The 23,533-nt window shown below is 35.5% G+C and overlaps 1 protein-coding gene across 3 annotated transcripts in view; it reads right to left on the bottom strand.

The window, feature by feature from the left end:
• LOC126883279 (uncharacterized) overlaps window positions 1–23,533 on the bottom strand; it is a 152,621-nt gene that overhangs the window by 104,067 nt on the left and 25,021 nt on the right. For all 3 annotated transcript variants that reach the window (XM_050648617.1, XM_050648616.1, XM_050648618.1), the window contains one exon: window positions 22,871–23,085. In XM_050648617.1, the coding sequence (XP_050504574.1) occupies window positions 22,871–23,085 (215 nt within the window). The remainder of the gene's footprint in view (window positions 1–22,870; window positions 23,086–23,533) is intronic.

The raw sequence follows: 23,533 nt of genomic DNA, 5'->3' as shown, positions 1-23,533 counted from the left end.
TGCTAAGGTTTTTCCAGTTACTATATGGACAATTATTAATGAAACACCCTGTAATATTATTACCTAACAGTGTTTTTTAAATAATGTATTTGTTTGTCAAATTAATCATTGTCAATGTGCCAATTAACTACCCCAAATAAATAGCGCGACAAAGAAACACCATCTAGTGCGACGGGCAGCGAAGAGCCGCAGCCGCGCTGCGGGGTAAAAGTCGAGTAGACGCACATAATTAGCAATTAAAAAACAACGGTTTATATTGAAATAGGTCCCGATTACTCATCATAATCTTAAAATTGAATGCTTAATAGCCTGGGCCGAAAAAACTGTTTTCTAAAATTCAACTTACCGTAGTGCTAAAAATATGTCTTTGGTGCAAAAAAAACATCCTAAAAAAAATTGGGGCCTTACTCCAATATTTAGCCGCGCCCCTGGGCCCCCAAGGGGGTCAACTGTTTTTGTTCTTTTTTTTTCACCTCCGTAGTAAAAAAATTGTTGTAAGTAATATTTGTAGTATCATATCAAAAAATAACATTAATATTCGAATATTTAACCGCGCCCCGAGCCCCTTCAAAAGAGTCCTCTTTATGCTGTTAGCGTAACTGCTGACGCACTTTTCAAGTTCAATCATCTATAAATAGCGCAACGCATATCTCGGTATTTTCGGTGTTAGAAGACGCCGCGCCACGCCGGCTTAGACTTGTCAGTCCCTCCTTTCCCTCCTAGTGTCCCTCTTACACAACTTCACATAAATGCACGAGAGCCGATCAGCCGAGTTCCTTATCAGTTTCGAATTAGTCGTCGTTGTGAGAGCTTTGGTGAAATAAGAATAAAACTATATTTTAAAATGTCTTTTATAAAAAGCCGGGCGAGTGACAGTTGTCCTCTATTCGGAAATGTTAAGGATATTTGTGTGGACAGTTCCGTTCAACTTCCGACTTACCAGGACATAATACAGTGTTATGAAAGTGTTCGTCGTGAACTTAAAGGGGAAGGTAGCAAACAACCTTCTGCAAGTGAAATCGCTAATACCGTGGCAAAAAAAGTGAAAGACATATGGATTCGTGCATCACTTCCAGTTCTAGGACATACGCGTATTTGCGAGATGATTGTAGCTTACAATAAAAAATATCGGACTATTCTTAAACCTTTTAAAAGTAGAAAAACCCCATTTCTCGATGAAAAGTTAAACAAGTTTAAATTAGACTCCCTTAAAATTTTTGATATTTGTGATTGTAAATGTGTGAACTTAAAGAATTGCAAGTGCGATAAATCACGTAAAATACCAGAAGTAGAGTGGGAATTTATTACCGATCAACGAAATGACAGAAGAGTGATAATAGGAGGTATTGATAAAGTTAAAACTGCACAACTTAACAAACAAATGTTAAGAAAAGAAAAAGAGGCAAAGAGATACACTAAAAATGAAACTGATTTCTTATTAAGGAATCATAAGGAATCCTTACCTGGTACTAGCGGCACACAAAAGGTAACTGACATTATTACGGATTCTGATTTGAATGAAACTTCTTCAGAGTCTTCTCTTGTTGAAGATAGCGAAGAAGAATTTAAATGTCCTTATGTTGATAAACCTAAGAGGCTTAAAATACTAAAAACAAAGCAGCAAATGAGAACGCCATTGCCTTGTACTGCACAAATAGCGGACCTAACTGGTGCATCTAATAGAACTGTAGCTAAAATTGCATCTGCAGTACTAGAAGATATGAAAATAATTGCTCCGGATAAGTTATCTAACGTCATAGATAAAAACAAGGTCCGTAGAGAAATAGAAAAAAATCGAAAAGCTCTTCAGCAGATACCTCTCGCTATCACAGTAAAAGGGTTATACTTTGATGGGCGCAAAGATAAGACACTGCATCAAGTTGACGGAAGACGAACTACGAAACTTGAAGAACATATTTCAATAATACAAGAGCCAGGAAGTATTTACTTTGGATACGTAACTTTACAGACTTCCGGAACTGCAGAACATATTTTTAATGGACTAATTTCATCCTTAGAAAAACAGAACACAGATCTTAATGAAGTAGTAGTAATCGGCTCTGACGGAACCAATGTCAAAAATGGACAGGATGGAAAAACGGAGTTATTCGCAAAATTGAAAGTCACATTGGCAAACCATTGCAGTGGAGTATTTGTTTGCTACACGCCAATGAGCTCCCTCTAAGACATTTGTTGCAAGAGTTAGATGGCATCACAAAAGGACCTTACACATTTTCAGGTCCGATAGGCGCACTTCTTAAAGAATGTGAAACAAGGTCCGTGGTTAAATTTGAATCAATTTCTTGTGTGCTCCCAGTTGTGATACAACAAGATTTAAGTAATGATCAACAATACCTTTATAACATTTGTCTGGCAATTAACGCGGGATATTGCCAAGAAAGCTTAGCGAATAAAACACCTGGAAAAATGAGTCATGCTCGCTGGCTTACAACAGCTAATAGGTTGTTACGGTTATAATATAACACATATTATGTGTCTACAAATGACCCCTCCGAAAATTTAAGAGTGCTTGTAAAGTTCATTATAAAAGTATATGCCCGTAAATAAACCCGTAATAGAATACGATGCAATACATTTATGGAATGCGATTAAAGCATCAAGAGAACTTCCAGGTAATGTGCAAAATATATTTCAGAGGGTAAGTTCAACCAACTCATATTTTCTGCACCCTGAAAATTTACTCTTAGCAATGCTTTTTGATTCTCGTGATCATGTTAGAGAACTAGCAGTGCATCGAATTATTAAAGCTAGAAAACAAAAATCAACAGAAGTTGTACGATATTTTAAAATTCCAGACATACAGTTTGACGCTGATGATTATATTTTTTTAATTGATTGGCAAAAGTGTTTTTTATCAGAGCCTCCTTTAACAACGAAGCTTACTGACGATTTCCTTCTTAAGCTAATCAAGGATAAAAGGGCACCCGACTTTATTGACAAATTCCCATGTCACACACAAGCCGTAGAACGGTGTGTGAAAATCGTAACAGAGGCTTCGGAAAAAGTATGTGGAGAAACGACAAGAGACGGCTATATTAGGGCGAAACTAAATGCTAGAAAAAAGTTACCAGAATTTGAAAACAAAAATCAGTATTTTAAAACAGAAGATTTAAAATAGAAAAATAAGACAGGTGGGTGGGAGGGAGGAGCTTGAGGTGTAGCTACCTCCACGTGGTAAGCTCTGGGTTGGTTTGATCTATTAAAGTATTTTTTTGCAATGCAAATAAAAATTAATTACAAACAGTACATTTAAATGATCAAATCAAGCGAAATGCTACACAAACTAGTCTCTCTTTGATGTTTTCACTACACTTAAACTGTGCGGGGCGCAGTTTAAAATTCAGATATCCATTTTATTTTTTAACAGCTTACTTTTGACAATATTTGAAAGGATTTTTTCACTACGAAAATAATCAGTAAACGAAAAAAAAAAAATTGGGCCCTTGGGGGCCCCAGGGGCGCGGCTAAAAATTCGAATACCGGCCTGAGTTTTTTTCTGTCTTATTTTTATTACAAAAGACAAATTTTTTACTATACAGAGTTCCACTTTTACAAAAAAAATTTTTTTTTGCCCATTTCGGCCCAGGCTAATGCTTAAACTTCAACTTGGACACTTGCTAACCTCAAAAGTAATAATTTAAATATGAGTTTTCAAGCCTCGAAAATGCGTATTTTCGCATTTTTCAGATTAAAATCGCATATAACTCGAAAACTATCAACTTTTGAGAAAAATGACGAGATAACTTTCTTGTTCCAAACCTAAGAATGATCCAAAAAACCTAAAAAAATATTTCCGGGGCCAAAAATGTGATTTTTGTATGTGTGTAAAAAAAATTCTTTAAAGAATATCTGCCCAAAATTTTTTCCCGGCACCCTGCAGATTTGTTTAACTATTAATATCCTGAATTAATTTATGTAGAAAATTTTAATTTTTTTTTATTTTGATGTATTTAGGAGAAGGTTTTAAAACAAAATACATACATTTTTTTTCTTAATTATTTTTGATTTTTTATAAAATAGCCGTTACATATACACACACCCAAACTTATATGGAATCACCATGTATTTCAAAGTAATATTTATTTCTTTTGAAAAAACTTGATATTGTTGCGAAGATTAAAGGTTTTTATTGAAAATAAACAAATATACAAGACAATCGAATAGTACAGCCCGGTACGGTATAGATTATTTGCTTGAGTTGCAAGTTGAACGAAAATAAATAAACTAATTTTTGCGTCAAAAAACGAAAATATGCCTCATGTGGGGTTATAGAACTTACAACGAGGAAAGATTATTGGTCTTGTGGAGAAAGTAATATAGTTGCAGAGCTAGGCGTAATACAGGGCGTTCTGTCCAAAACATATGCTAGGTAACAGGAACTAGGAAAGCTCAAAAATAAAGCAAAGAAATGTCGCCAAAAGTAATAACGGCTCTCCATGATCGTTTAATTGTCCAATCAGCTGGAAGACACCCAACCATTTCTCACCTGCAGCTCCAAAGGCAGCTTTTGGAAGCTACATGTGTATCTGTTTCAGTTGAAAGGATAGGAAGAAGAGTTCGTACCAAGAAGTATACAGCAGGTGACAGTTATAGGTTCTCGAGTTATCCAGGTAGCACAAGATTGATCGCCTAAATTGGTGTCTTCACCACCAAAACTGGAACATTGGGAATTGGCAAAATGTGCTATTTTCAAAAACAGTCAGAATTTAATGTAATCAGATGGAAAATCAGATGACCCACGAAATCGTGTACTTAGAGGTCGAGGAAGACAAGCAAGAACGAAAACTGTCAAATCTGTTCACAAATATACAAGGGGAAGTGTAATGTTCTGGAGAGGAATTGTGATCCGTAAAAAAACTCCTTTAATTTTCATACAATCAATTTTAACTGCTCATAGGTATGTTGATAACCTGTAGTCAGGCTCTGGAAAGGAGCAACAGGAGAAAATTTAATTTTATTGCATGCTAATGGACCTCTACATACCATTAGAGTGACTACAGACATCATTGAAGCAGAAGTTATCCCTTGTTTGGAGTGGCCTGCTTGCTCACCCGAGCTTAATCCTATAGAGTATTTGTGGGATTCGCTTAGAAGAAAAATTAGAGCTCGCCGGGATAATCCACAAAACACCGCACGGGTAGTACAAGCTGCTTTTAAAGGATGGAGCAACCTACCACAACAAAATGTTGATATTTGATTAGGAGCGTGCCCACGCAAACTGAAGCTTGCATAAGGACTAGAGGTGAAACACTAACTACCACAAAATACAAAAAAAAAATAAATTAAAACAAGTTAAACGTTATTCGTTTGACATTGAAGTTTTGTATGCTATTGACTTTAAAACAACTACTTTCAATTTGTTTGTTAAATACGTTATTGTTTTATTTAATTGTTATGTATTTATTATTAAATTGCTTTAAAATAAATATTGTTTGACTTCGTGTGCTCGTTTTTTAAATTCGCCCGAAATAATAAGAAATAGCAGGTGATTCCATATAAGTTTGGGTGTGTGTATGTAACGCTAGGAAGATATAGGAGCAAACATATTTAAAACATTTCCGATTATAAATTTCAAAATAACAAACAAAAACAAAACTAGATAAATGAAAAATCATAATCAAGTTATTGTAGATGAAAATCTATGTTGCACTTAATGCACACTCCTACATTGCACTTGCAACCCATGGTACGCACATATGAACTACAGCATTCATCTGCAAAACGTCTCCTTTTCTTATCAGGAATATAGGTCAGGAGATGATCAATCTTATCATATCTTATATCTACGACTACTTTGGACGAAGATGGCCTGCCTGCATCTTTTGGTTTGGTACCATATTTGATGTTATAAGATATGATGTTACTAGATACCTTCGAAATTCTAGTTGTGGCATAGGACCATAGGATCCATTATGTCCAGTTATGTCCAGCATCAATGTAAATAGACCATTATGTCCATAGTTATGTCCAGCATCAATGTAAATAGACACCACCATAATTTTTTAGAGCAAATTCCTACTTGGTATCTAGCTACATTCTGGTCCATAAGTTCCACTTCAACTTTCCTTTCACTAGTTTTTTTAGCTTTTGCGGATGATCTGGAAGGCTGAGCCTCATCAATATCATCATATATGTCGAAATCTCTTTCACTATTTCGTAAAACAAGTTTAACAGGTGCTCTTAAAATTCTCTGGGACAGCCTGTTAAAATCATTATATTCCTCATCACCAAACTCCTCGTCTGAAAGCACATTCAATTCTGGGGTTTCAGTACATATAAATAGCATCAACGTCTAAAGTTTCAACGGCATTAATCATGTCCAGCGCTTCCTGAAGAGAAAACCCTTTTCTGGACAAACAATACATTACAATTCCAAAAGTTTCGATTTTTGCTCCCATATATTCCTAGTGAAAAATATCCCTTCGTTGGCTCAGTGTAGTTGGTATTTAAGTTGTGATGGAAACACCAAATAATAGTAGCAGAGTTTATTGATGAGACTTACACTATGGATGTTGACCCGGGGTACTTTGAGTAAAGACTTAAATGATGATCGTTGAAGACAATCACTCGCGTTAATGAATTAATAATAATTGAATTTCTAGACAAGAGATCTTAGTTTTATATAAGTTTAAATTGGGTCAATGTAAACACGGGCCCCGCGTGATTTTGTGTATCTAATTAAGGTAAATTGTTTATCTTATGTCAGCAACTTTTGGCTTATGTCCAAATTATATTATTGATAATTGACCAAATGTGTATGTAATTTAATTAATTACGTGTGTGTGTTTAATAACAAATAAATGCATTCGATCTACTGGGTGATAAAATGATACTGTCCAATTTCGGATATGAATACTGAATATTTGATATTGGACATACTGCGGAATCGGGCAAAAACTGGCCCAAGTGTCAATACTCAAAGTTTACATATAAGTATTACATAAAATAGTCAAATTCAAACATGTTAATAAATAAATAGTTTAAGAATAATCAACAATCTTCCAACCGTACTCTAGCTATCAATGTCCGACCCTATCTCTAGATTAAAATTTAAAATTAGGGCAATTGGATGAAATTGTGGAGAGTGGGAGGTCGGCCTTTGAAGTCGACGGTACATTGTTATGCCGATTACTACTTAATACAGGTACTTCCTGTTCGTTAGTCTGAGTATGTGGATTCCCTGAACGACATAGTCGTACAACAGGACGGTATTTCCATAACGTGAGTATCCCAATTATTACCATTATAGTAATAGTCCCGGTGGCTACAAAATAATGCCAATTAGATTCTGGAATCGATTGCCACTGCGTATGCGTCATTTCTTGTTCTAGACTTTCCTCCTCAAGTAACGCGTGACGTAGCTCTCCTCCTGGTATGTCCAGGTAGGTGTTTAGAGGCATGTTAAACCTGCGGGGTGTCCTCGCCACCAATTGGGCCACGGGAGTGATTGGCGCTTTCAGGTAGCTTGTTACCGCTCTCTCCATCCCACTGCTAGTGGGGAGTAATGTAATATTTTTCGTTTGGGCGATACATTTGGGTGAAAGTTTCAGGAATGTGACTCGTTCCAGTACCCTTTCGCTCCGATTTCCATCGCAAATAATGGATATGTGTATCGTGACTGGCGTGATAACGAGCCAGAGGTTGGGGGTACCCATCTTACTCCAGTGAGCTGTCTGTATTGTCCTGGCTACCACTGGACATGTGCTATTCTTAGATCGCTCATAAATTTCTTCAAGTATGCAGTTTGGTTGGGTAGCCATGTTCCTTATAGCCGTTGGTGAGCATGCTATCTGCGTCTTTGTCAACAGTAAACATCTTTCCCTATCTTCTGCGGTCAATTCAAAGTAGTGCAGTGTGTTATAATCTACGACCAGTAGATTCCTTGGGGCGACAAATGTGCGCAACACCGACCCCTCAACGTTAAGTGGTATGGCCGTGACTTTCAGCATGCTGTACTTAATTTTCCCTGTCACTATGAAATAGCCGATGACTGTTATATATCTGTCGTAATGACTGACTTCTGTTTCTATAATGGGCTGTCGTCGTATTTCGACCCCTTGTGGCAGTATCTGCCCTGCTTTCTCTATCAATTTGGTTATCTCACCCAGTTTCACTATATCAATGAAGTGTCCGTGGTTATAGTGAAGGTTTAATATTCCCTCGTAAAATTGAGTATATTCGTTTATGAATTCCATAACTTGCAACGCTATCGTTTGTATTCGCAACGTGCTATATTCGGTTTCTAGTCTCTGTGCTTTGTCTTCTACTTCGTTAAGTCCTTTAGATATTTCTTGTAGGCCTGTGATTAGTGCTTTGTTAAACCTGTTCATTTGCTCGTTTATCCTGTTCTCTGTGTGATTGATTGATGTTATTGTTTCTAACATTATCTTCGCTTGATGCTGTGATCCCTTTATTAGCTCCTTTTGGTTATTGTCTAATGCTTCAATGTTACTGCAGGCTTCGTCATTGACTCCAAATACTGATGTTAATATTGTTCCTAATATTCCTCTTCTTTCCCTTGCTTTTATTTCTACTGTCAACCCCTCGCTTACTGATTCCGCCTTTCTTTGTCCTTCCTCTAACTTCCCTATTATATCCTTACAATTCACGATTTTTATATCCTGACACAGTTCTCGTACTCCTTGTATCATATTTCCTATTAGTTGGTGCTCTGTTCGAATTCTTCCCTTTTCTAGTAACTCCTTTATTCGAAATGTTCCCCGGTCTATAACGACCTCTCCAAGATCTTCTGTGAAAAATCCTGGTTCCGGATTATATATTTTATACGGTTCTGCCTTTATGGGTTTTAACATCGTTAAAAACATTATAGCTACTAGTATTTTCTTCCATCTTAGTGCTGCTGCCTTCTTCGGCTTTTCCTGTTTCTCTTCTTCCAGTCGTATTAGTTTATGTATGGGTCTTTTTGTCAGTTTCCCGTTCGCCTTTCTCACTGTTACGACTCTGGTTAGTCCCTCCGCTCCAGGGTGTGTTTCTGTTACCCTCGCTAATGGCCATCTGCCTGGAGGTGTATCTTCTTCTTTTATTATAACTATTTCTTCTTCTTTTATGTTAGAGTGCGCCTTATGCCATCTATTTCTCTGTTGTAATTGGTGCAGGTATTCCTGTTTCCAAATTTTCCAGAAGTCTCTTTTTATTTTCTCCAATAATCTCCACCTCGTCGGCATCTTCAAATAAGTCGTAAGCTCTTCTTCCCGATTTGGTGATATAATTTCTCTCCCTATAAGGAAGTGAGCTGGTGTCAGGGCTATTTTCCCTTCAGGGTCTTCTGATGACCCACATAATGGTCTCGAGTTCATACATGCTTCTATTTGTGTCAGCACCTTACTCAATTCTTCATATGTTAGAACTGTTTCCCCGATGATTCTTTTCAAGTGATATTTCATTATCCGCACTGCGCTCTCCCATAGTCCTCCGAAATGTGGTGCATATGCAGGTATGACATGCCATTGGGTACCTAGTGCCAGTAATCCTTGTTTTATCTCGTCATCTATTTTTTGATTTTCTTTTTTCAACAAATTTGCTGTTCCTACGAATGTGGTTCCGTTATCGCTGTATACGTTGTTGCACTGTCCTCTGCGTGCCGTAAATCTCTTGAACGCCGCGATGAATGCATCCGTAGACATATCGCTTACTACTTCGAGGTGTACTGCCTTCGTTGATAGACACACAAATACTGAGATGTAGCCCTTATAGCTCCTCTGTCCTCTGTCTCTCGTGGTACTTATTTTTATTGGCCCGGCATAATCTATCCCTGTGTTAGTAAAGGGATGACTCGGGTTCACTCTGTCTTTCGGTAGATCTCCCATTAATTGTTGTGCTGCTTGGCTTTTATACCTCCTGCACCTTAAGCATTTTGCTAGATGATCTTTCACGGTTCTTCTGCCGTTGATTATCCAGTATTTCCTTTTTATATACTGTAGTGTCTGTTGTAATCCACTATGTAGATTTTTTGCGTGACTATCTGCTATAAGTAACTTTGTTAATGCACTATCCTTTGGCAAAATTATCGGATGTTTTTCTCCGTACTTTAGATTCGTGTGTCTCAGTCTTCCGGTGACTCTTAGAATTCCTTGTCTATCCAGGAATGGTACCAATGACGCTAATTTATTTTTCTTGTCTAACTGCTGTTTCTTCTCCAGCTTTTTTATTTCTTGTTTGAAGTAGGCGTGCTGTGTGTGCTTTATCACCTTTAATAGCGTTTCCTCTAATTCTTGGACTGTCAGCTGACTTTGTCCACTGTCCTTCTTTTTTCTGCATTTGTCTGCAAATCTCCTACAGTATGCAAGTACTCTTCTCATTCTTTCTAAATTTGAGAATCTCTCGCATATGTCCTCCTTTATCGTTGTCGTGTGCACCGTTATTTTCGTTTTGACTTCCTCCTCATTTGTCTCTGGTATTTCTTCTGATTCCTGCGTTAAAGTTTTGTTACTAGTCAGCCAAGTTGGTCCCTTCCACCATAGCTCTGCTTCGAATAATTCTGATGCGGTACTTCCACGTGAGAGGATGTCCGCTGGGTTTTCCTTCCTATCTACCTTATGCCAATTTTTCGGTCCTATAACGCCTCTTATTTCCTCTACTCTGTTGGCGTCGAACATTTTCCACCTTTTTGATGATCCCCTTATCCAAACCAGGGTTATCATTGAGTCTGACCATGCATATACCTCAATGTTCTCCCTATTCAATGCTTGTAGGGTTTTCTTCATTAAATTTGCTAATAGCACCGCGGCACACAACTCGAGCCTCGGTAATGTCGTTTTTCCTTTCAATGGTGCGACTTTCGATTTTGCTATCATTAGATTCGTTTTGATTTCTGGGCCTAACACCTTTGAGTAGATTACCACTCCATATCCTTTCATAGATGCATCTGCAAATCCATGTAGTTCTACTCTGTTTGTCTTGCTTAACCCTTAACTACAGACATCCCAATATTATCACGTAACTACAGACTACCGGTATTTTTTACCGGTCATTATAAAATAGAGTCAAAATATAAAGTTAATAAAAAAAAAACAAAAACGTTTTGCATTATGTGTTTTTATGGAGTCTCTAGATATGGGAAAAATGGTAAAATGAGTGATTTTAATAATATAATACAAGATTTTTGAAGAATAATCTATTAAACCAGAATTTTGGTAACATTTTTGGTCTATTGAAACAAACGACCATAAATGCTATGGACAAAAATTTAAACTTTTTTTTAACAAATAAACGTAACATAGAATCACAAAGGAAATATAAAATAGCATCCACGAAAATTTTTACATCCATGAAAAAAAATCTGCAAGGGGTAAAATTGTAATAAAATTAAATGGCAATTCCATTTTTGCAAAGTGGCCTCAAAATTTTTATCTTCAAATTTAACCTTCATTGAAGGTCCAGGATGTCTTCCACAGTCCATTCCTTTACTTTTTCCCCAAAAACACAAAAACATAATGTAAACATTTCAGATTTACAAATATAGTACTCATATAAAAATACTCCCTTAACACAGACATCCGGTAATTTTTACCGGTTAAGATTTTTGATGTGTACCAGAAAAGAAAATATTGACAATACACAATACACGCTTTGACTAGCATTGTTATACAAACTGCCCGAGAGGTACAGAGACACATGAACTTGTAAGTTGTGAGGTTACCACGAAATCCACATTTTGGGAATGCCCGCCGGTAAAAAATACCGGATGTCTGTAGTTAAGGGTTAAGTTGTTCCACCTGGGCAATGTTATTTTCTCCAGATTTACTAATTGCGCCTGGTATGTATTCCACCTGCTTTGTTGGTTGCTAGTTAATTCTTTATCCCAACTGGTTTTTTGCTCCCATAATTCCTGTATGAACATTTTCGCCTGAATTACTACAGGTGCTATCCACCCTAGTGGGTCGTATAGTTTTGCTACTTCTGACAGTACGTGTCTTTTCGTTATTTTCTTTGCTGTCATTATCCCTATTTTGAATGTGATTATATCTTCTTTAGGGGACCAGTGTATTCCTAACGTTTTCCGTACTTCTTCTTGTTTGAATGCCTTGGAGTCTACGTTCCTCATTTCCTCTGGTACGTTCTCCATTATTTTTTCTTCGTTGCTCAACCATTTTCTGAGAATGAAACCTCCTTTTCTGAACAGTTGTATTAATTTCTTTTGGGCTATTTCTGCTTCCTGCACTGTCTCCGCTCCTCCTAGTATATCGTCTACATACACGTTTTCTTTTACAATTTTCGATGCTAACGGGAACCTCGCTCCTTCATCTTCTTGTAATTGCTGTATTGTTCTCAACGCTAAAAATGGTGCTGCGGCCGTGCCGTATGTCACCGTCGTTAAGTTATATTCTTGTATAGGGTCCTTTGTGTCCTTTCTCCACAAAATTTTTTGATATTTTTGGTCTTCTTCTGCCATTCTGATTTGTCTAAACATTTTTTCCAAATCCGCTGAGTATGCTATCTTATTGGATCTCCATCGTAATAGTATATTTGTCAAATCTTGTTGTAATTTCGGCCCAGTGTGCATAATATCATTCAGGCTTACTGCCGATGAGCTTTTACTTGATGCATCAAACACGGCTCTTATTTTCGTTGTAGTACTGTCCTCTTTTCTCACTGGATGATGAGGTAGGTAGTACTCATCTCCCTGGTTTTCTGCTATTACCATATGACCTTGGTTTTCATAATCTTCCATGAATTGTCTGTAATTCGCTTCTAACTGTTTGTCTTTTGCAAACTTCCTTTCTAGTTGCATCAATCTGGCGAATGCCTGCTGCTTAGATTCTCCTAGCTTTGTTACGTCTTCCTTAAACGGAATTCTCACTTCGTATCTCCCGTCTTCACCTCTTTTTACTGTCTGTCGATACATTTCTTCACATTCTTGTTCTTCTACTGATAAACTTGTTTCCTGATTTACTTCTTCTAATTCCCAGAATTTTTTTATTTGTATGTCCATCTCTTGTCTGGATATCATACAGCATACTTCTGCTTTTGTAGTCTCCTTCTCTCGTGCTATCCCCGAAACTATCCATCCTAGTTTGGTGTTTTGACTCAGGAGTCCATTACTTATTCTGTGCATCCCTTCTGTCAATATGTAACTGTATTGTTTTACTCCTAGTAGTAAGTCTATTTTCCCTACCTTGTAATATCTTGGATCTGCCAGTATTGCATTTTTCTCGTTATAGTCCGGTAGAATTATATCCTGTTCCGGTAAATTCCTTGTTATCTTCGGTAATACTAGTGCTTCTATTTCCATCTCGAAGTCACTTTCGTAATGAGTTTCGATTAAAAGTTTCATACTCCAATTGGCTGTTTTTTCTCCTGACGAGCCTATCCCGGATATGGTCGCCTGTATGGGCTTCCTTGTTGTTCCTAGCGTCGTCGCAGCTTGTTCCGTTATAAATGCGCATTGTGACCCTTGGTCGATTAATGCTCTCATTATGTGTGAATCTCCTTTCGCATCTCTTATGCGTACAACAGCTGTCGCTAGTAATGCTTCACCTTCCTTATGGCTTGCACAGTTTACTGAATTCTGTCCTCTTTGGTGGTCGTTGATATTCCTATGCCCATTGGTATCTTGTGTATTTCCTCGCCTTCCGTTATTTTGTTCTCTGGTGTTGTATGGATTATTATTTCCTCCTCTGTACCTATTAGCTTGATACCCGTTTCTTCTATTATTCGAATCTCTTCCATTTCTTTCTTTTGTTTGTTCTCCTTTCGTTTCATTGGAGTTTCTTTTGTTGCCTGTGGTTCCTTTCTCATAATGCAACATATGGTGATGGTCTCCGCCACAGTGTCTGCACCTATATTGTACATAACATTGTTTTTCTTTTTTATGTGCTAGGCAGTTTGCACACAATCCTTTTTCTTTTATCATCCTGTTTCGGTCTCTTACATTGAGTTCCTGAAATTCTCTGCAGTTCGGTACTCCGTGATCTTCGTTGCATATCACGCAACGTGTTCTTGGTTTTCTCTCAGATTTTCCTTGCTTCTCTTGTCTTTTTTCTGACTCCAGCAGTTCCAGTGTCTGGAATCTTCGCTGTAAGAATATTTGTGTCGATTTGTACGTCAGTATCTCTCTACTGTCTCCAACGTGGTTTTCGTACAGCCTCCTGGTTTCATTGTCCCATTTCGTTATGATAATTCGGGCTACCAAAGGGCTCCACGCTTCCGTGTCTGTTCCTAACCCTCCTATGGCTTCCAGACTTTCGTGGAAGGTGTCATGTAGTGATTTCAATGCTCTAGCAGAAGATTCCTTTACTTCCTGTGCTAGTAGCATCCTGTCTATCAATTTAAACAATATCATCCTTGGATTCTCATATCTATCTTTTAGCATGTTCCAGGCCACTTCGTAGTTGGCCTCGGATATGTTTAAGTGTTGAATCATTCTGTTGGCTTCCCCTCTTAGTTGAGTTTTTAGGTACTGCATTTTTTCTGCGTTTGATAACTGGTCGTTTTCATGTATTACTTTAGTAAACAGATCGTGGAAAGTTCTCCACGTTTCATACCTGCCTTCATACACAGGGATTTTTACCTGCGGAAATGTCACACCGTCCCTCCTCTGTGTGCTTTCTGGCCGTTGCATTCCTGGCCTTATTTTCTTCAAGGTTTCCCTGACTCTCCTCTTTAGTTGATTTATTCTCTCTACTTCTCCATTATCTATAGCGTCTAGTTCCTCATTTACTGCTGCTTCAATTATTAGTGTATTCACCTTTTCCATGTATTCTCTTAACTCTGACTGCAGTTCTTCATCCTCCTGCAAATCTTGTTCATTTTCTGGCCGTAATAATTCCTCGATTCTTTGCTTCCTTATCTGTATCTCCTCTACTTTCGGTGCTTTTCCTCTTTTCAGCACCCCTCCATATTCTTCCAACAGGGGTTTCCCCTCAATATATAACTTAAATACCTGATCATGGTATTTTGTTTCAAAATATTTTTCTTTCGTTATACCTCCTTCTAGCAGCTCTTCGTGGTTATTCAGAAATTTTGCCCAATATTCTTCTAATTTTTCCTGCCTATCCCGGATGTATTGTTGAGTCCTCCGAGATTGAGAATCCTTTTTAGTATTTGAAACTAGTTTCGCTAATTCTGCTCCTATCTCCGCTTGCTTAACGTATACACTTTCCATGGTTATTTTTATAAAATTTTAAATTCAGCGGTAAATATATTAAACAATATGAACTGTATTTTATTTATTAAGCAATGTACTTAAATATGCCTATAATGTCTGGCTAATTGGCTAGTCCAAGGCCATCAAATTCACACAAAAAAAATATCTGCTTATTAACAATTATATTTATTTACTATACCTGTACTATCACGCTCTCTCGTAAGCCAGAATGTATATAAATAAAAATGTAATTGTATGCCGTTGTCAAGTTTGCAATTTTTCAACGTTACCGTAGGTCGCTTGCCTGACTAAGTGATTTCTGTTTGTAAATAAACTGAATACCTAGTATTACGATTTCACTAACGCTAAAATTGAAATTCTTTGGTTGGATAATTTAATGAACCTTTGTATTTATAAAAGATCTGTAAATGATATATGTAATATTAATACTGGAATCTTATTCAAATTTGGCAATTAGATATCTATGTGATTAATTTTTACAGAAATAGGTAAAAAATTTTCATTTTCTAAAATAGTGAAAATTTAACTGAAATTATTATATAGAGTGGACTTTTATCGTTCTATATGTTACGTAGTATTTTAATTTTTTCGAAATAAAGTATTTAATTGAAATTAAAGCAAGCTATATGTTTATGAACGTTTCTTTTTTTTCAAATTATTTTTCAAATATATTTTTTTTCTCTGTATTATTTATATGGTATACATTCTAAAGTACATTATTTTACTATTGCTAGAGTGGAGATTGTTGTTCTAGATTGTTGAATTATAATAAAAATACAAACTTGTTAAATTGTACGATTGTAACAGTTGGAAGATTTTGTAATTATTCAAAAACTTACGTTTTTTTTTTGTTTTCTTAGACGTCTAGGGTCCCTCGCTTCTGGTAGGCTCTGCAATCGGCTCTCGGCTATGGTACTGCTCTTAGCTCTGCAATCGGCTCTCGGCTTTGGTACTGCTCTTTGCTCTGCAATCGGCTCTCGGCTTTGGTACTGCTCTTAGCTCTGCAATCGGCTCTCGGCTATGGTACTGCTCTTAGCTCTGCAATCGGCTCTCGGCTTTGGTACTGCTCTTAGCTCTGCAATCGGCTCTCGGCTTTGGTACTGCTCTTAGCTCTGCAATCGGCTCTCGGCTATGGTACTGCTCTTAGCTCTGCAATCGGCTCTCGGCTTTGGTACTGCTCTTAGCTCTGCAATCGGCTCTCGGCTATGGTACTGCTCTTAGCTCTGCAATCGGCTCTTGGCTTTGGTACTGCTCTTAGCTCTGCAATCGGCTCTCGGCTTTGGTACTGCTCTTAGCTCTGCAATCGGCTCTCGGCTTTGGTACTGCTCTTAGCTCTGCAATCGGCTTTCGGCTATGGTACTGCTCTTTGCTCTGCAATCGGCTCTCGGCTTTGGTACTGCTCTTAGCTCTGCAATCGGCTCTCGGCTATGGTACTGCTCTTTGCTCTGCAATCGGCTCTCTGCTTTGGTACTGCTCTTAGCTCTGCAATCGGCTCTCGTTCTCCCGGGTCTAGTGGTCTCTCTCTGAGGGTGTTGCTGGTGTGGACTGTATAGGCTTTCTCAAACTTCCTTGAAGTATTCTTTTTCTCGATAGGACCATGAACGGTATCCCTTCGTTGGCTCAGTGTAGTTGGTCTTTAAGTTGTGATGGAAACACCAAATAATAGTAGCAGAGTTTATTGATGAGACTTACACTATGGATGTTGACCCGGGGTACTTTGAGTAAAGACTTAAATGATGATCGTTGAAGACAATCACTCGCGTTAATGAATTAATAATAATTGAATTTCTAGACAAGAGATCTTAATTTATATAAGTTTACATTGGGTCAATGTAAACACGGGCCCCGCGTGATTTTGTGTATCTAATTAAGGTAAATTGTTTATCTTATGTCAGCAACTTTTGGCTGATGTCCAAATTATATTATTGATAATTGATCAAATGTGTATGTAATTTAATTAATTACGTGTGTGTGTTTAATAACAAATAAATGCATTCGATCTACTGGGTGATAAAATGATACTGTCCAATTTCGGATATGAATACTGAATATTTGATATTGGACACCTAGCTTTACATATATGTAACACCAAAAATTAAAGACATTTTTTACAAAACCAGGATAAAATTTCTAAAAATTTATATTATCAATAAGAAAAGACATTAATTTATTCTCAATTGAAAACACTTTACGCAAAATATAATAACAAAAGAATAGTAAAAATATACTTACTCAAACTTGAGATCCATTTTATTTTTACCATAAATAATAAACACCGTCAAATAAAACATTCAACTAAATAAACAGGTTAGATCAAATCCTCGAACCAACTGCTGAAAACTAGTAAACAAATGTCACTTGAAAGTCTTGCATCATCATCTAGTTAAAATTAGAATCACTTCCCGAATTTAAGGCTTAAGATTTTAGCGGTTTTTGCGTTACATATATGTAACGCTAGGAGCTTAAGGGTTTTAAATGGGAAATTTTTGAAGAGAAATCCGCAAAGACGGGAGCGGTCTCACCACATGGACTAAATAAAGACTTCGACCAAACTTCATTGCAAAGAGAAAGAATGGACAGTTTTTTTTCTATGAAGCAATGCCCATAGCTATATCCCCGTGGACAAAATTATGGGGCAAAAAACAAAATTTATTTCAAAAAACAAAATTGCTTACTTTCGTGTATTTCTTATATATTTTTGTAAAAAAATATTATTGACTTTAAAAGGTGATATTTCCATAGTTTAATTTACGAAAAGTGTGTAGAACTCACCCTATGCACCCTAGTGCATAGAGATTAATTCACCCGTTTCTCAAAACCGCACGGCTTTAAATGGTAGCACTCCGCGGTTTTTCTATTTAGAGGTCCATTGACCATACGAAACAATAAAACACCTTGAACGTTGTAGTTCCCTTTTAAAGTACATAATCAATAGTCTATTAGGGGTGAAATTAAAATATGTAATCGAAAATACCGGAAAAATGTATGTCCTCCTTTAATCAAAAATTGATTTTCGCTGGTTTTTTTTATGTTGTGGTAGCTCCTGACGATGCCTCTGTTTCGTTTTGGTCCGTGTATTTCCGTAGGTAATAGTTATTTATGATATAAATGTTAAAATAGACGGAGAGGCAGCGCTGAAAAATCTATTTGAATTTACTAAAACTAGATTTTTCACAGTTGATTACTGTGTGTAGAGAAACATACTGTGGTCGGCCAAGCGAAACGTAGAACAGGGGTTACTGAGAGGGTTTCAAACTTGCTTTCCTACGAAGGTAATTATTTCCATTTACTAAAGCTGAAAATCAGTACACACATTCTAAATTAAATATTAATAAAAGTTATTATATTCGGTCGGCTGTATCACGGGACAAAGCCGGTCGGCCGGCCCCAATAATCGATTGAGGAAATGAGGAATTTTGGCTCGCAATTTTTTCTTCCAGCATGGATTTACTTGAAATTTTCACAAAGAGTAGGGAATAGTCCAAGGATCATTTGCTATATCATGCCGCTATCATACGCTAAAACCTTGGGGGTGGTTGCCACCCCATCTCGGGGGTGGGAATTTTTTGTTACATTCTAACCATGTAATTCGATGAAAAAAGTGATTCTAAGAAAAAAATGTTTTTTACATTTTCTTCATAAAACTAACATTTTTCGAGTAATTCGCGCTTGAAAATAACAGTTTTTCAACGAAAAAATTAGAGGGTTTTTGAGAATACCTCGAAAAATGTGCATTTAATCAAAAAAACCGTAGATATCAAAATTGTATCTTTTAGTAACAAAAATCAAATTCTTTTCCAATAATATATTTAAGACGAATACAAACCGAGATACGGCATGTTAAAGGTTAGCTTTTTTCGTCAAATGCATAATTTGAAATATTCAAAGCCAAATAATGGGAAAAATTTGCATTTTTCGAGGAAAATTTAAATAATATTTTTTTAAGTACATAATTAGAACTTTTGAAAAAAAAATAATAAGGAGTTTCTGGCATAAAAATTAAGCGACTTTAATCAAAAAAATATCGGTGCCTGCTTTTCTCTACGAAAAAATCAGTGAAAATAACCCCCTAACTACCTTCCTAATTCAAAATTGGTCTTCAACTTTCTGTAGTTTCTTTTATATTTATATTATCAATACACTTAAAGAGTTTGACCTATTTAAAATGCCTAATTTTGGAAAAATATTATATCTCACTGTGTACTGATTTTCAGCCTTGGTAAATGGATTTAATTAATTTCGTAGGAAAGCAACTTTGATACCCTCTCAGTAATGAGACCCCTCAAAAACGATTTTGTAGGATTTTTAAAAAGCTATAAGAGCGTGTAAATCAAATTCTGTAAGATGCCTTAGATTTTAATTGGGGCGGGTTTAAAGGGCTCGAATAAGGGAGTGTTTGCCGGTAAATAGAGGTTTTAAACAGCTATATCTGGCTAACTATTCACTATACTGAAAATATGTGCACAGATTATTTTTAGTCATTAAAAAATCTACAACTTAGTGGTATATAATTTTTTTCATATCTTCAGTATTTTCGGAGATATTTTAAAGTAAATGGTGAATAATCCCAAATGGCAAAAAATCAATTTTTTTTTAACTCCAATTTTTCCAAAATTAGACATTTTAAATAAGTCAAACTCCTTGAGTGTATTAATAGTATAAATATAAAAGGAACTACAGAAAGGTGAAGACCAATTTTGAATTAGGAAGGTAGTTAGGGAGTTGTTTTCACTGATTTTTTCATAGAGAAAAGCAGGTACCGACATTTTTTTGTAAGTCGCTTAATTTTCATGCTAGAAACTTTTATTTTTTTTGAAAGGTCTAATAGGGAACTTGCATAAATTTTTAAATTCGAAAAAAATGTTATAAATCACAACACAACATAATTTAAAACATGTATCAAAGATAAAAAAGTTTTGTTTGTCTTTCGTTTGGCCCCTAAAGACGATTAAAAATTCAAATTACAACAGGTGGTCCAAAACGCGTCTTGACGTCACTTGGTTTTACATTTACATTTTTCCAATAAAGTAAACAGAATTTTAAATTAGACGTTATAAACGTCAGTAGAAAATACATTTATGTGACGTTACAAGTGTTTTTGATCGTTTGAACTATTCATAGAAAAATTCGTACTTTTACAAAAAGGTTTTATTTTCAATAGTAAACCTTCGTTCCTTTCCTTCAAAAACAGTATAAAACTACAATTTTAACAAACTGGTATATATTATTACAATGACATACGATAAATGTCATTAGAATATAAATATTTTTGACTTATTCCACGCCGATGAGCTTGCCAAATACCCAAGTAGGTGGAGGCCAATAAACTAAAGAAGGAGAAGAAGAATATACCTAAATATAAGGTTGTGTCTAGGTATACGTTACCGTGTACGCAAATAAAAAAGTTAGAGTGTCAGTGATTTCTTATGTTTTATTTGTTTAGTGTTTGTTTTTAAATTAACTATGGAGTGTGGACAATTTTAGTTCTTTTAATGGGTTTAAGAACATTTTACAACAGTACGAAAAAGATAAGAGACTATAAATTAATATATATTTTTTTAGTTATAAATGAAATAGTATGTATTACTGTAAAATATTAAAATAAAAAGAAGACCTAAAGCTTTCACAATAATAATTAACTTGTTCTGAAGCTATTATGCTTGTGGCATTTTTGTAATCAACTATTCTAAATGGGAACTAAGCCACAATTTAACCAAAAAATGATTTTATTAACGTTTCGACGTCTAAATCGGACGTCGTTTTCAAAATACAAAATATTATTAAATTAAACAAAAATGGTGTTGCTTAGTAAAAAATTTTTCTAATAATTTATTTAATCTGAATAATTTTTGTATTTTGACAATGACATCCGATTTGGACGTCGAAACGTTAATAAAATCATTTTTTTAGTTAAATTGTGGCTTATTTCCCATTTAGAATAGTTGATTATAATAAATAACTTACGTATAAAAATTATTTTAACAATATTTTTTACGTGTTATGTCAACTAAATACATATATTTATTTTGCTAACCTAAATATATACTTTAATATATACATTGATTTATTACAATTAAGTTTGAAACATCTGAATAGTTCTGCTTCCTTCCTTTAACAAATATTTTTCTATCAAACACACGCTAAACATATCAAAATAGCATGTACCAAAATATACAGTCACTGCGCACGCTCAATAATAACGTCACTGGCTTGATGAAGTTTAATTCGCGTGTACATACTTAACTTTTTTATTTGCGTACACGTTAGCGTGTACCCAAACACAGCGAAATATAACCATAATAATAACTAATGTAAAACTATCTGACGTCACGGGTCGTTTGAACTATTTTATACCGCTGAAGACTTTAAATACCTATTTCTAAGTTATTACGAGTTTTTGAAGCGTGAAATTTTAGAAATCTCATTTTTAAACAAGACTGAACATTATTATGTAATAAAAAAAATTGTGCAAGTTCCCTATTGTATGCTTGAAAAAGATTATTTAAGTTTTCCTCGAAAAATGCAAATTTTTCCCATTATTTGGCTTTGAATGTTTCACATTGTGCATTTGAAGAAAAAAGCTAACCTTTAACATGCCGTATCTCGGTTTGTATTGGTATTAAAGATATTATAGGAAAAGAATTTGGTTTGTGTTAATAAAAGATACAATTTCGATGTCTACAGTGATTTTTTACTAAATGCATATTTTTCTAGGTATTCTCAAAAAACCCTCTAAGAAAGTCGATTTTTTCGTCGAAAAACTGTTATTTTCAAGCGCGAATAACTCGAAAAATATTTTCTTATAATCAATTTTTTCATCGAATTGCATGGTTAAAATGTAATAAAAAATTCCCACCCCCGAGATGGGGTGACAACCACCCCAAGGTATGATATATATAAAATGATCCTTGGACTATTCCCTACCTTCTGTGAAAATTTCAAGTAAATCCATGCTGAACGAAAAAATTGCGAGCCAAAATGCTTTATTTCCTCAATCGACTATTGGGGCCGACCGACCGGCTCTGTCATGTCATACAGCTGACCGACTATAATAACTTTTAGTTATATTTAATTTAGAATGTTTGTACTGATTTTCAGCCTTAGTAAATGGATTTAATTACGTTCGTAGGAAAGCAACTTTGATACCCTCTCAGTAACCCCTGTTCTACGTTTCGCTTGACCGACCGCAGTATGTTTCTCTACACACTCACAGTAATCAACTGTGAAAAATCTAGCTTTAGTAAATTCAAAGAGATTTTTCAGCGCTGCCTCTTGGTCTAAAAGTACACGTTTAAGGCATGCATGTGAAAGTTTGCAGCATGAGCGATAGCTAGTTCTGCAATTCAAATGAGTGCCTTAAAAATGTACTTTTTAACACGCATATCATACAATATTTTTTCTACAAACCTAGTTACAGGACAATATCTACAAAAACTTTTACTTGAACTTGACTGACATTCCATTTTAATATTTTTTTCACATTACATCAAAATTGCCTATACGGTAAATACGAACTGCAGTGCCTTAAAATTTTTAAAGCACTAGTGCCTTAAAGTAGCATTTTTAACGCTCGTATGGAGTGCTAAAAATTGCATTTTTAACACGGTTGTAGAAAATTAATATTTGTATGTATTATAATTTAATTGCATTAAATTATAATAGAATCATAAAACAAATGTTAACTTTTGACAATAAATGATCGTAGCTCAAAAAAATACTTACACTATGATCTTGTCGTAGGTGTTTATTTCGTAGGTGCCATTAGTACATGTAGACTGCGTTATTTCAGATGTTGAAATATTATATTTCAATTTTTCATTAATTGAGTTAATTGCGAATTGATAGACCGATTCTTTACAGGTAGATAGCGTATTAGGTATACATATTTCCCTATGGATAAGGTATGGATCTCTCTGAGTTTTATCTTCGTATATACTCTAAAAATAGATCTTTATATTTTTAAACGGTAAAGTCGAATTGATACATCAAAAGAATATATAGAGAAAAAGAATAAGAATATTCTGGGATCAAAGCCGCATCTCGATAAAAACTGGCTGATCGAAAAAAAAACTAACAGGCAAAAAAGTTTCAAAAACATTGTGTTTAATTAATGGTACCACAATAATAATTTAATTGGAACATACACTAACATTTGGGGGTTTAAGGGAACAAAAACCCATAAAATTTTTATGTAAACATATTAAAAAGGAAGCTGTATCTCGATAAAAACTGGATTATCGAAAAAATACTGAGACGCAAAAAAGTTTTAAAAGCATTGTGTTTAATTAATGGTACCACAATAATAATTTAATTGGAACGTACACCAACATTTGGGGGCTTAGGGGAACGAAAACCCATCAAATTTTTATGTAAACGTATTAAAAG

This window comes from Diabrotica virgifera, chromosome 4, assembly GCF_917563875.1.
Source record: "Diabrotica virgifera virgifera chromosome 4, PGI_DIABVI_V3a".
Taxonomy (NCBI): Eukaryota; Metazoa; Arthropoda; class Insecta; order Coleoptera; family Chrysomelidae; genus Diabrotica; species Diabrotica virgifera.
The sequence above is the reverse complement of the archived record's forward strand: the minus strand, read 5'-3'. Positions and strand labels throughout refer to the sequence as shown.